The sequence below is a fragment of the Eschrichtius robustus genome, chromosome X (genome assembly GCF_028021215.1).
Source record: "Eschrichtius robustus isolate mEscRob2 chromosome X, mEscRob2.pri, whole genome shotgun sequence".
NCBI lineage: Eukaryota > Metazoa > Chordata > Mammalia > Artiodactyla > Eschrichtiidae > Eschrichtius > Eschrichtius robustus.
The window spans coordinates 64,030,830-64,044,721 of record NC_090845.1 but is presented as its reverse complement, the minus strand read 5'-3'; the positions used below and the strand labels follow the sequence as shown (position 1 = coordinate 64,044,721).

At 37.2% G+C, this 13,892-nt stretch overlaps 1 protein-coding gene across 4 annotated transcripts in view; it reads left to right on the top strand.

Moving 5' to 3' along the window:
* Nucleotides 1-13,892, top strand: part of PHKA1 (phosphorylase kinase regulatory subunit alpha 1) — a 144,172-nt gene that overhangs the window by 87,303 nt on the left and 42,977 nt on the right. For all 4 annotated transcript variants that reach the window (XM_068533265.1, XM_068533264.1, XM_068533263.1 and 1 more), the window contains 2 exons: nt 4,194-4,303; nt 5,355-5,499. In XM_068533265.1, the coding sequence (XP_068389366.1) occupies nt 4,194-4,303; nt 5,355-5,499 (255 nt within the window). The remainder of the gene's footprint in view (nt 1-4,193; nt 4,304-5,354; nt 5,500-13,892) is intronic.

Here is a 13,892-nt window from a genome sequence, read left to right as displayed (position 1 = left end):
TTGCTATAAACTTCCCTCTTAGAACTGCTTTTGCTGCATCCCGAAGGTTTTCGGTTGTGTTTTCATTGTCATTTGTTTCTAGGTATTTTTTGATTTCCTCTTTGATTTCGTCAGTGATCTCTTGGTTATTAAGTAGTGTATTGTTTAGCCTCCATTTGTTTGTATTTCTTACAGATTTTTTCCTGTTATTGATATCTAGTCTCATAGCGTTGTGGTTGGAAAAGATACTTGATATGATTTCAATTTTCTTAAACTTACCAAGGCTTGATTTGTGACCCAAGATATGATCTCTCCTGGAGAATGTTCCATGAGCACTTGAGAAGAATGTGTATTCTGTTTTTTTTGGATGGAATGTCCTGTAAATTTCAATTAAGTCCATCTTGTTTAATGTATCATTTAAAGCTTGTGTTTCCTTATTTATTTTCATTTTGGATGATCTGTCCATTGGTGAAAGTGGGGTGTTCAAGTCCCCTACTATGATTGTGTTGCTGTCGATTTCCCCTTTTATGGCTGTTACTATTTGCCTTATGTATTGTGGTGCTCCTATGTTGGGTGCATAAATATTTACAATTGTTATATCTTCTTCTTGGATTGATCCCTTGACCATTATGTAGTGTCCTTCTTTGTCTCTTGTAATAGTCTTTGTTTTAAAGTCTATTTTGTCTGATATGAGAATTGCTAGTCCAGCTTTCTTTTGATTTCCATTTGCATGGAATAACTTTTTCCATCCCCTCACTTTCAGTCTGTATGTGTCCCTACGTCTGAATTGCGTCTCTTGTACACAGCATTTATACAGGTCTTGTTTTTATATCCATTCACCCAGTCTATGTCTTTTGGTTGGAGCATTTAACCTATTTACATTTAAGGTAATTATCGATATGTATGTTCCTATTACCATTTTCTTAATTATTTTGGGTTTATGGTTGTAGGTCTTTTCCTTCTCTTGTGTTTCCTGCCTAGAGAAGTTCCTTTAGCATTTGTTGTAAAGCTAGTTTGTTGGTGCTGAATTCTCTTAGCTTTGCTTGTCTGTAAAGCTTTTAATTTCTCCGTCAAATCTGAATGAGATCCTTGCTGGGTAGAGTAATCTTGGTCGTAGATTTTTCTCTTTCATCACTTTAAATATGTCCTGCCACTCCCTTCTGGCTTGCTGAGTTTCTGCTGAAAGATCAGCTGTTAACCTTATGGGGATTCCCTTATGTGTTACTTGTTGTTTTTCCCTTGCTGCTTTTAATATTTTTTCTTTGTATTTAATTTTTGATACTTTGATTAATATGTGTCTTGGCGTGTTTCTCCTTGGATTTATCCTGTATGGGACTCTCTGTGCTTCCTGGACTTGATTAACTCTTTCGTTTCCCATATTAGGGAAATTTTCAAATATAATCTCTTCAAATATTTTCTCAAACCCTTTCTTTTTCTCTTCTTCTTCTGGGACCCTATAATTCGAATGTTGGTGCATTTAATGTTGTCCCAGAGTTCTCTGAGACTGTCCTCAATTCTTTTCATTCTTTTTTCTTTATTTTGCTCTGCATTAGTTATTTCTGCTATTTTATCTTCCAGGTCACTTATCCGTTCTTCCGCCTCAGTTATTCTGCTATTGATCCCTTCTAGAGAATTTTTAATTTCATTTATTGTGTTGTTCATCTGTTTGTTTGCTCTTTAGTTCTTCTAGGTCCTAGTTAAACATTTCCTGTATTTATTCTATTTCCAAGATTTTGGATCCTCTTTACTATCATTATTCTGAATTCTTTTTCAGGTAGACTGCCTATTTCCTCTTCATTTGTTAGGTCTGGTGGGTTTTTGCCTTGCTCCTTCATCTGCTGTGTGTTTTTCTGTCTTCTCATTTTGCTTAACTTACTGTGTTTGGGGTCTCCTTTTCTCAGGCTGCAGGTTCGTAGTTCCCATTTTTGGTGTCTGTCCCCAGTGGCTAAATTTGGTTCAGTGGGTTGTGTAGGCTTCCTGGTGGAGGGGACTAGTGCCTGTGTTCTGGTGGATGAGGCTGGATCTTGTCTTTCTGGTGGGCAGGTCCACATCTGGTGGTGTGTTTTGGGGTGTCTGTGTCCTTATTATGATTTTAGGCAGCCTGTCTGCTAATGGATGGGGTTGTGTTCCTGTCTTGCTAGTTGTTTGGCATGGGGTGTCCAGCACTGTAGCTTGCTGGTCGTTGAGTGAAGCTGGTTCTTGGCGTTGAGATGGAGGTCTCTGGGAGATTTTCGCCGTTTGATATTACATGGAGCTGGGAGGTCTCTTGTGGACCAGTGTCCTGAACTTGGCTCTCCCACCTCAGAGGCAGAGCCCTGATGCCTGGCTGGAGCACCAAGAGGCTTTCATCCACATGGCTCAGAATAAAAGGGAGGAATAATAGAAAGAAAGAAAGAAAGAAAGAAGATAAAATAAAATAAAGTTATTAAAATACAAAATAAAAAATAATTAAGAAAAAAATTTTTTAATTAATAATTAAAAAAAAGAAATGGACAGACAGAACCGTAGGGCAAATGGTAATAGTTAAGCTATAAATACAAAACCACACACAGAAGCATACACTTACACACTCACAAAAAGAGGAAAAGGGAAAAATAAATATATATCTTTGCTCCCAAAGTCCACCTCCTCAGTTTGGGATGATTCATTGTCTATTCAGCTATTCCTCAGATGCAGGGTACATCAAATTGATTGTGGAGATATAATCCTCTGCTCCTGAGGCTGCTGGGAGAAATTTCCCTTTCTCTTCTTTGTTCGCACAGCTCCCGGGGTTCAGCTTTGGATTTGGACCTGCCTTTGCGTGTATGTCGCCTGAGGGCGTCTGTTCTTCCCTCAGACAGGATGGGGTTAAAGGAGCATCTGATCTGGGGGCTCTGGCTCACTCAGGCAGGGGTGAGGGAGGGGTACGGATTCAGGGTGAGCCGGCGGCGGCACAGGCCGGCGTGACATTGCAATAGCCTGAGGTGCGCCGTGTGTTCTCCCGGGGAAGTTTTCCCTGGGTCACGGGACCCTGGCAGTGGCGGGCTGCACAGGCTTCCGGGAAGGGAGGTGTGGATAGTGACCTGTGCTTGCACACAGGCTTCTTGGTGGTTGCAGCAGCAACCTTAACGTCTCGTGCCTGTCTCTGTGGTCCGCGCTGATAGCCGCGGCTCGCGCCCCTCTCTGGAGCTCCTTTAAGCGACGCTCTTAATCCCCTCTCCTCACGCACCAGGAAACAGAGAGGCAAGAGGAAGTCTCTTGCCTCTTCGGCAGCACCAGACCTTTTCCCGGGCTCCTTCCCGGCCAGCCGTGGCACAGCAGCCCCTTCAGGCTGTGTTCACGCCGCCAACCCCAGTCCTCTCCCTGCAATCCGACCGAAGCCCGAGCCTCAGCTCCCAGCCCCGGCGGGTGAGCAGACAAGCCTCTCGGGCTGGTGAATGCTGCTCGGCACCGATCCTCTGTGCGGGAATCTCTCTGCTTTGCCCTTCGCACCCCTGTTGTTGCGCTCTCCTCCGTGGCCCCGAAGCTCCCCCGCTCCGCCACCTGCAGTCTCCGCCCGCGAAGGGGCTTCCTAGTGTGTGGAAACCTTTCCTCCTTCACAGCTCCCTCCCACTGGTGCGGGTCCCGTCTCTATTCTTTTGCTCTGTTTTTTCTTTTTTCTTTTACCCTACCCAGGTACATGGGGAGTGTCTTGCCTTTTGGGAGGTCTGACGTCTTCTGCCACTGTTCTGTAGGAGCTGTTCCACATGTAGATGTATTTCTGATGTATTTGTGGAGACGAAGGGGATCTCCACGTCTTACTCTTCTGCCATCTTGAAGCTCCTCTAAACTGATGAGGTTTTTGTTCAGCTTTGTTGAGGCGTAGTTTACCCTGAAAAGTTTGATAATCAGAATAGCTTTTGCACTTTTCATGGGCTTTAAGGAAATTCTGTGAATTTCATTATGAATATTGATAATAACATTCTATCATTCATAGAACTATTAATTTTTATATGCATGTAGATGATTTAGCTTCTTTATAAGAGCATACGTTTCTTTAAGAACAGAGATAACTGCCTAGTCTTTCTCTTGGAAAGCCCCACAGTGCTTAGTATGGCCCTGTATATAACATGGACACTAATTTTGAGACACAGAGCTTAGTTTGTTCAATGAGGAAGTGTAAACTATTACAAAAATGTTTGCTGATAGGATTTGTGCACTAAAAATACCTTGACCATTTCTTAATTCTATATCAGGATGCAACAGCAGAATGAAACTCAGTGGAAGACCCTACAGACACATGGGAGTCCTTGGAACTTCGAAACTCTATGACATTCGGAAAACTATCTTTACCTTCACTCCACAGGTGGGTGGACTGAGCTTTAATGTGCATTGAGATGAATGGAAATAAAAGAGAAACACTATAGAAATAAAGCATTTAGTGGAGTTGGGACAAGTATCAGATTTTCATGGGACCTTGTATAAAGTTGCTCAATAAATAGAATTGGCCAAAAAGTTCGTTCGGGTTTTTTCCATAAGATGTTATGGAAAAACCTGAACGAACTTTTTGACCAGCCCAATCTTTGTTGGGTTGGACTGAATTGATCTTGAAGCACAGAGCTATGCCAAGTGACTGTGGCTACCAAGAGTAGTCCTGGGTGTTGCAGAAACAGTGATTAAAGATTTTATATATGTTGGAGTACTTTTAAAAGTACTCTTTATTAAAGATTAAAAATAATACTGTATCCTTTATAAACAAAATATAGTCTTTTTTATTCAGCTACTGAATTAAGTGTTCTATTTGTTTTGGGGAAGGGCCCTTTTTACATGCCTAGAAACCTCTGATATCCTCTTCTAAACAAAAATGTCAGTACTGTTTTAGCCATGATTATACACTGTTTATTAGCCTGATGTTTATTACCCATATTATAATAGCAAGCCTTATTATATGTGTGTATAGGAGGATAAACTATTTTCTGGAAAGAAAGCTTAAGCTTTCTTTTGTCATCTTACATCTGAAATAGTGCAACTGAGGTATAGATGAAAGAAGAATGGACCATAGATTCTATCTCTGATTTTGCCATTTGCAAGTCATATAACTTTGCTAATCTACTCAGTGTCTCTTGGCCTTATTTTTTTGTCTATTAAAAAGGAGAAAAGCCCTCACTGGGTTGTTAGAATTAAATAAAATCATGTACTTGAAAACACTTTGTAAACTATAACACACTAGAAAGGTCCAGAACTACTATATGTACCAGTAAGCCACCAGATACTTTGGGAAGAATTAGGCATTAAATTTGCAGGTATTGTTGCCCCTGTGATATCTTATATACCCTTGTGTATATGTGAGCACTTTGAAATATTATTTATAGTTGTGAGAGTAAATTATTCTGAACTGTTATTTTCCTTTTTCTCAGTTTATAGACCAGCAACAATTCTACCTGGCTCTGGACAACAAGATGATAGTGGAAATGCTTAGAACAGACCTCTCCTATCTCTGTAGCCGCTGGAGAATGACAGGCCAGCCCACCATCACCTTCCCCATCTCACACAGCATGCTTGGTAAGGACGTATGAGGCAAAGAACGAATGTATTTTTGAAATAAGTCATGTGGTTAGCCCCTCAAAATCATAGAGTCACTGGAAAGCTACTTTTTGTCATTTGTTCTTTCAGTAGTTTTTTTAAGCTCTTGTTTTGTGCCAGGCACGTTTCAAAGCACTGGGCATACATGGGGTGAATAAGGCAGATGAGGTTTCTACTCTCATGGAGCTTATGTTTTAGAATAAATATGTAACAAATAAACCAATACACAAGACTATTTCAGGTGGTTTGAGAGCTATAATTCAAGAGATGTAATAGAATAACTTGTTTGGGGCTACTTCAGATAATTGGTTTCTAGGCCAATTTACAGAAACTTTATTAATACGATTCATTTTAAAGACAGTAATATTATATTTTGCATCTGTCTTACTCCAGTGGAGCATCAAGATTTTATAGGTAAGTTCCCAGACTTCTCTTTGCAAGGCTTGCCTAACTGAAGCAATAAAATCTAGCAGGGAAAAGTAAAAAGCCTTTCAGTTTATCTTGCCTTTATTAGCTGGGCTTCCTGACATTGCTTACTTGAAACTGAGTGAAAGGCTTTATTGTTCTCTCAGTTCCTGGAGGACTAGAGCCAATACTGAAGCACTGCTTCCTTTCTGTATCTCTGCTCTTGCTTCCAAAGGCCTGTTTGTACTACCAAAGTACATAGAATTCCTTTTCATTAGAGAAGAATCCTTTGTCATAAATCATTCAAAGTCCAGACAGACTGTTAGGGATTTTGGTCACATCTCTAAAGTGCTTCAAAAGCACAGGAGTTGAGGAAGTAGGGTAGTCTTTCTTCTTTTTGTCTTTCTTCTTTATTTAAAACAATTAACAAGTGCCCATTTAATAACTACTGTGTTCCCAGAACTGTCTTTAGAAAGTATAAAGTCTAATTGGAGAAACAAAGCTAATTCACAAAATTAATAGAAAACAATTCAAGACAGTATATAAAGAAGTACTAAACCATTAGATTAGTATTTTACAGTGACAGTGATCAAGTTGTCAAAGAAAATTTCTTGACTAGGTGGGACTTATCCAGGCTTTTGGGGATATGTAGTATTCATATGCGAGGAGAGAAGGAGGAAAGGTACTTTAGGTGAGGGAAAAAATACAATGGGTGAAGCCTGGAGGCAGGGATGCCCTTGACTTGTGAGTGGACAGTGAAGAGGCCAAGCTGAATAGAGTGGGCCTCTCATGTTGGAGTATAATTATCAACAAAATTGGATTAGTAAAATGGGGTCAGATTATGAAGACCTTGAAAATAAGCAGAGAAATTTAAAACAAATTGTCTCAGAAGCCTGAAGCTATTAAAAGTTTTTGAGCAAGGAGTGATATGATGAAAGTGATATTTAGGGAATATTGATTTAGTGACAGTATACATTGTAGTTAGAAGAATCTGATATCAAGGAAACTAATCCAAGTATGAGGTGATGAGAAGATACACTGGATTGGTGATAGTAAAAATTGAGTGGGAAAGAAGGATACAAGAGTCATTTTAAACACCACCTGCAAGTCAGGTGTTGGCTGACTAGATATGAGATATGAATCAAGATAATACCAACATTTAGAGAGACTAGGTAAATAATGCTGCCATTGATAAAAGCAGAGAAACTATAAAGGAAGATGCCAGTTGTAAAGGGACATGTTGAGTTTGTAGTGACAAAGAGGTTTCAAAATTGAAATGCCTAATAGTTGGGATGAGATATACAGCCATAGCTTGGGAAGAAGAGTAAAATTAAGGTCTAGATTTAAGTCACAAAGTTTTGATACTTGGTACATGGTCACACAACAAAAAACAGAAGTATCAATAGCAATAATAACTGCAATGTTTATTGAGCATTTTCTCTGTGCCAGGCACTGAGCTAAGTACTTTCAGTGCATTATTTTGACATCTCTACAACAACCCTATTCAGGTAGGTACTATTAATAGCCCCCATTTTATAGATGAAGAAGGTGACTCATTGTATAGTCACAAAGCTAGTAAGCAACAGAATCAGGCCTCAAACCAGGTCTGTCAGTCTCCAAAACCTACATTACTAATAGCTGTGTATTTTTGTCAGGGAAAATTTTGTGCTGGTGAAATGAGAATGAACATATTAGTGATCACATTAAAATGTGAATTAGTTAAATTATCATATTAAATACAGATTCCTAGGATAGGCAAAAGCAAAATCTAGCTAGATGCTACTTACAAAAGCTATCCCTAAAATAAAATTGTATGGAAAAACAGAAAATAAAGGAAGACATAAAGATATATCATGTAAATGCTAACAAAAAGAAAGCAATGATGGCAATATTAATATCAAAAATAGCAAATAGAATTCAAGGCATAAATCAGTAAATGGGATATAAAGGATATTTTATATTGATAAGAGTTACAGTACATGAAGATGGTAGAACATTTATAAATTTTTATCTACTGAAGAATATCAGTGAAATGCATAAAGCAGATATTTAGGAAAACTTAAGGACAATATGATAAATCCATTGTACAGTCATAGTGGGAAACTATAACATACCTCTATCATAATGTCACAGATCCATTATACAAAATAATTAAAGATATAGAGGATTAACAGACTTGATTTTTGTGTTTATGGGTGTATGTGAAAGTATACCCAGAAAGACAGAATACACAAAGAATGTTTATTTTTTAAAAGTAGAAATAATATAGATGATATTGCCAGACATAGCACATAAAACTAATTAAAACAAAAATAATTTCTTAAAAACCTGACCATGAAGGAATTAACATTTTTGCAAATAATACTTTGATTAAAGAGGAAATCAAATTTGAAACTATATAGTCTTTTAAAATGAAAAATGATACCACTACTAATCAAAACTTAAGAGATTTGGCCAAAGTCATATTTAGAAATTTTCATATTCTTGAATATTTTCACTTTTGAAAAAAAAAATAGTTCTGTTTCCAGACAAAAAGGAATAGACTCACTTCTCCCTATTCTTCCTGCTAAGTACAGCTAAAAACCCTGGACATTACTATAATACGAACATAAGAAGACTCTGAAAGTAGGAAAAAAGAAGGGAGACTGGCTAGGGACTTTGAACCTAAGAAATGACACAGCAGTGAATGGGTTTTCCTTCTGCCTCATATATCCTGGACTGGGTGCTGGAGAAGTTATCATCCCAGAAACACAAATGGGTACAGATTTTAAAAGGTCCAGGAAAGACCTTCTCCCTCTAGCCAAAGGAACAGGAAAGGGACAGCCTAGCCAGACAGAAAACTTCTAGACAATAAATGTGTTCTAATCTACCCAAATGCCACAGAAAAAAACTACAGCCCCATTCCCATCCCTATCAGCGAGGTTGAGTGGGGAACCTAGACTACTGCCTTCACACAGTTGTGAAGAGGTGCCGCCTCCCTCCTTAGGGATAGTGTCTGAGAAGAACTAGTGGGGAGCTTAGACTTTCATCCTTACTGAACAGTAGAGGAACTCCTTCCACACCCACCTAGCAGTAACAAGGCAGTGCTCCCTTCCCTGCTGCACAATATCAGAGGAGACTTGCTGAATCAGAAGATTCAATAAGATCCACAGTCTTGTAAGATGATACCCCAAATTTCCAGAATACAATACAAAATCACTCATACCAATGCCCAGGAAAATCTCAACTTCAATGAGAAAAGATGATCAACAGATACCAATACCAGGATGACAAAGATGTTGGAATTACAACAAAGATTTTAAGGCAGTCATCATAAAAATACTTTACCAAGCAATTACAACCACACTTTAAACTGGAAAGTAGGAAGTCTCGGCAAAGAAATTGAAGAGGTGGAGAACCAAATGAAAGTTTTAGAATTGAAAACTATAATAACTGAAATGAAAAACTTACTAGATAGGCTCAGTAGCAGAATGAAGAAAATAGACTGAACTTGAAGATAGAACTGTAGAAGTGAACAAGAGTAAAAACAGACTGAAAAATATGAACAGAGCCTCAGAGACCTATGGGACTAATAATGAAACGTCTAGCATTCATGTTATGAGTCCCAGAAGGAGAGGAAAAAGAATATAGGGCTGAAAAAAGTATTCCAACTAATTATGGCTGAAAAAAATGGCAAAAGGCATAAACCTACAGATTCAAAAAGTTGAGAGAGTCCCAAACAGGAAAAACCCAAAGAAATCCATGCCAAAACATAATGATCAAACTCCTGAAAGTTAAAGAAAAAGAAAAAATCCTGAAAGCAGTAAGAGAATGATACACTGTCTATATGGGAAAACAACTAGAATGACAGCAGATCTCATCAAAAACCCTGGAGAACAGAGGAAACTGGCATAACATTTTTCAGGTGCTTAAAGAAAAGAATTAATAAACTAAGAATTCTGTATCCAGTTAAAATGTACTTGAAGAATAAAGGGAAAAAAGACATTCTCAGGTGAAGCAAAACTAAATGAATTTGTCTGAAGGAGATCTGCTCTAAAAGAATAGCTTAAAGGAAGTTCTTGAAATAAAAAGGAAATAATGCAAGATGGAATGTTGGAACATCAAGCAAGAAAAACAGCAGTTGAAAGAGTAAGAATACAGGTAAATACAATAGACTTCCTCCACTTCAATTTTCTAAATTATGTTTGACGTTTGAAGCAAAAATCATAACACTGTCTGATATGGTTCTCAAAGTATGTAGAGGAGATCTTTAATGCAGTTATATATTGGGGGAGGTAAGGGACTGAAAAGGAAATAAGTTTTTTTCCAAGCATAAACACTGTAAAGCAATTATACTCCAATAAAGATGTAAAGATGTAAAGATGTTCTGGAAGTCCTAGCCACGACAATTAGAGAAGAAAAAGAAATAAAAGGAATACAAATTGGAAAAGAAGAAGTAAAACTGTCACTATTTGCAGATAACATGATACTATACATAGAGAATCTTAAAACTGCCACCAGAAAACTGCTAGAGCTAATTAATGAATATGGTAAAGTTGCAGGATACAAAATTAATGCACAGAAATCTCTTGCATTCCTATACACTAATGATGAAAAATCTGAAAGAGAAATTATGGAAACACTCCCATTTACCATTGCAACAAAAAGAATAAAATACCTAGGAATCAACCTACCTAGGGAGACAAAAGACCTGTATGCAGAAAACTATAAGACACTGAGGAAAGAAATTAAAGATGATACCAACAGATGGAGAGATATACCATGTTCTTGGATTGGAAGAATCAACATTGTGAAAATGACTATACTACCCAAAGCAATCTACAGATTCAGTGCAATCCCTATCAAATTACCAATGGCATTTTTTACGGAGCTAGAACAAATCATCTTAAAATTTGTATGGAGACACAAAAGACCCCGAATAGCCAAAGCAGTCTTGAGGGAAAAAAACGGAGCTGGAGGAATCAGACTCCCTGACTTCAGACTATACTACAAAGCTACAGTAATCAAGACAATATGGTACTGGCACAAAAACAGAAACATAGATCAATGGAACGAGATAGAAAGCCCAGAGATAAACCCATGCACCTATTGTCAGTTAATCTATGACAAAGGAGGCAAAGATATACAATGGAGAAAAGACAGTCTCTTCAATAAGTGGTGCTGGGAAAACTGGACAGCTACATGTAAAAGAATGAAATTAGAATACTCGCTAACACCATACACAAAAATAAACTCAAAATGGATTCGAGACCTAAATGTAAGACTGGACACTATAAAACTCTTAGAGGAAAACATAGGAAGAACACTCTTTGACCTAAATCACAGCAAGATCTGTTTTGATCCACCTCCTAGAGTAATGGAAATAAAAACAAAAATAAACAAATGGGTCCTAATGAAACTTCAAAGCTTTTGCACAGCAAAGGAAACCATAAACAAGACGAAAAGACAACCCTCAGAATGGGAGAAAATATTTGCAAACGAATCAACGGACAAAGGATTAATCTCCAAAATATATAAACAGCTCATTCAGCTCAATATTAAAGAAACAAACACCCCAATCCAAAAATGGGCAGAAGACCTAAATAGACATTTCTCCAAAGAAGACATACAGATGGCCACGAAGCACATGAAAAGATGCTCAACATCACTAATTATTAGAGAAATGCAAATGAAAACTACAATGAGGTATGACCTCACACCAGTTAGAATGGGCGTCATCAGAAAATCTACAAACAACAAATGCTGGAGCGGGTGTGGAGAAAAGGGAACCCTCTTGCACTGTTGGTGGGACTGTAAATTGATACAGCCACTACGGAGAACAATATGGAGGTTCCTTAAAAAACTAAAAATAGAATTACCATATGACTCAGCAATCCCACTACTGGGCATATACCCAGAGAAAACCGTAATTCAAAAAGACACATACACCCGAATGTTCATTGCAGCACTATTTACAATAGCCAGGTTATCAAAGCAACCTAAATGCCCATCAACAGACGAATGGATGAAGAAGATGTGGTACATATATACAATGGAATATTACTCAGCCATAAAAAGGAATAAAATTGAGTCATTTGTTGAGACGTGGATGGATCTAGAGACTGTCATACAGAATGAAGTAAGTCAGAAAGAGAAAAACAAATATCGTATATTAACGCATGTATGTGGAACCTAGAAAAATGGTACAGATGAGCCGGTTTGCAGGGCAGAAGTTGAGACACAGATGTAGAGAACAGACATATGGACACCAAGGGGGGAAAACTGCGGTGAGCTGGGGATGGTGGTGTGCTGAATTGGGCGATTGGGATTGACATGTATACACTGATGTGTATAAAATTGATGACTAATAAGAACCTGCAGTATAAAAAAACAAACAAAACAACTAATATTAAACTTTCATTGGGTTATTTGTATGGAAATATGTTAATATAAATGTTTCAGACATTACATGAAATTTCTAAAAATCTTACATGTTCTGGTATAATGTTATAAGTCATAATCCTAGTTATTACTTTAAAATGTATATCTCAGAAATAACTAATTTTCTTGTCAACTGCATTATTATGAACTTTCATCAAATCTTTAACCATGGTCATTTTTAAGTCTTTTGTCATTTACAGACAGTTCTGGGTGTACTCTGATGCTTTTGCAAATATGTTCCTATAAAAGGGTTTCATCTTCAAGGAATTCATGGAAAAGACTCTGACAAGTACAGGTTTCTGGTAACTGACTGTACTGCTGAGCTGAATGAATAAGCATTTTCAGAACTCTAATGAAAAACTGATGAACTCATAAAAGTGCTAACAAAAGATCAAGATGAAAAAAAAATTAATTACATGGGACTGAGTGAACTGATGAGGATGAGTATAATTTTTGTGACTTTCTGTTTGAATTAAAAAAAAAAATCCCACAAGGACTCAGAGGCAAAGAATATACAAATCAATTTTCACTGCAAAGTAAAGGAGCTGTTACAGTGGAGGATTACTGGACTGAGTGTGAATATTATGACATAGTATGAGTGTGTTTCATGTTTGGTAATTGCAATCATTGTTGCTTTTGTTGTGGTCATCCATGTACAATGCTTGGTGTCAGTCTATTTATCTCTTGTAAAAATAAAATACAGTGTGTGTGTGTGAAAAAAATAATAAAATAAAAAAATAAAAATAAAAAAGGAAATAAGGTTTTTACACATCACTTTAAACTCGTGAAATGTTGGCACTAATAGACAGTGATATATGTATAATGCATGTTTGTATATATTATGTAATACCTAGGGTAACCACTAAGAAGTCTATACAAGGAGATAAAGTAAAAAACACTGTAAATAAAATGGAATTCTTGTGTTTCAGAAAGCAGGAATTAAAAATAGAAGAACAGAGGAACAAACAGAAAACAATAAGTAAAATGGCAGACTCATTCCTAATATATCAATAATTACATTAACTGTAAATAGCCTAAGTACACCAGTTAAAGACTGAGATTGGCAGAGTAGATTTAAAAATGACCCACATATATGCTGTCTCCATGAGATTCACTTCATATGTAACAATATAGATAGACTAGAATAAAATAATGGAAAAAATATGCCATGTAAAATTAATTTTAAAAATCAGAAGTGGCCATATTAATATCCGGTAAAATAGACTTCATAATAAAGAGAAAAAATATAGATAATAAAAATAATGTTAAGAATGAGGAAGGGGATATAGCAACAGAAATGGAGGAGTCTAAAACTAACACACCAATCAAAGGGGAAATCAAAAAATACCTAGAAACAAATGACAATGGAGATACGACGACCCAAAACCTATGGGACGCAGCAAAAGCAGTGCTAAGAGGGAAGTTTATAGCAATACAAGCCTACCTCAAGAAACAGGAAACATCTCGAATAAACAACCTAACCTTGCACCTAAAGCAATTAGAGAAAGAAGAACAAAAAACCCCCAAAGCCAGCAGAAGGAAAGAAA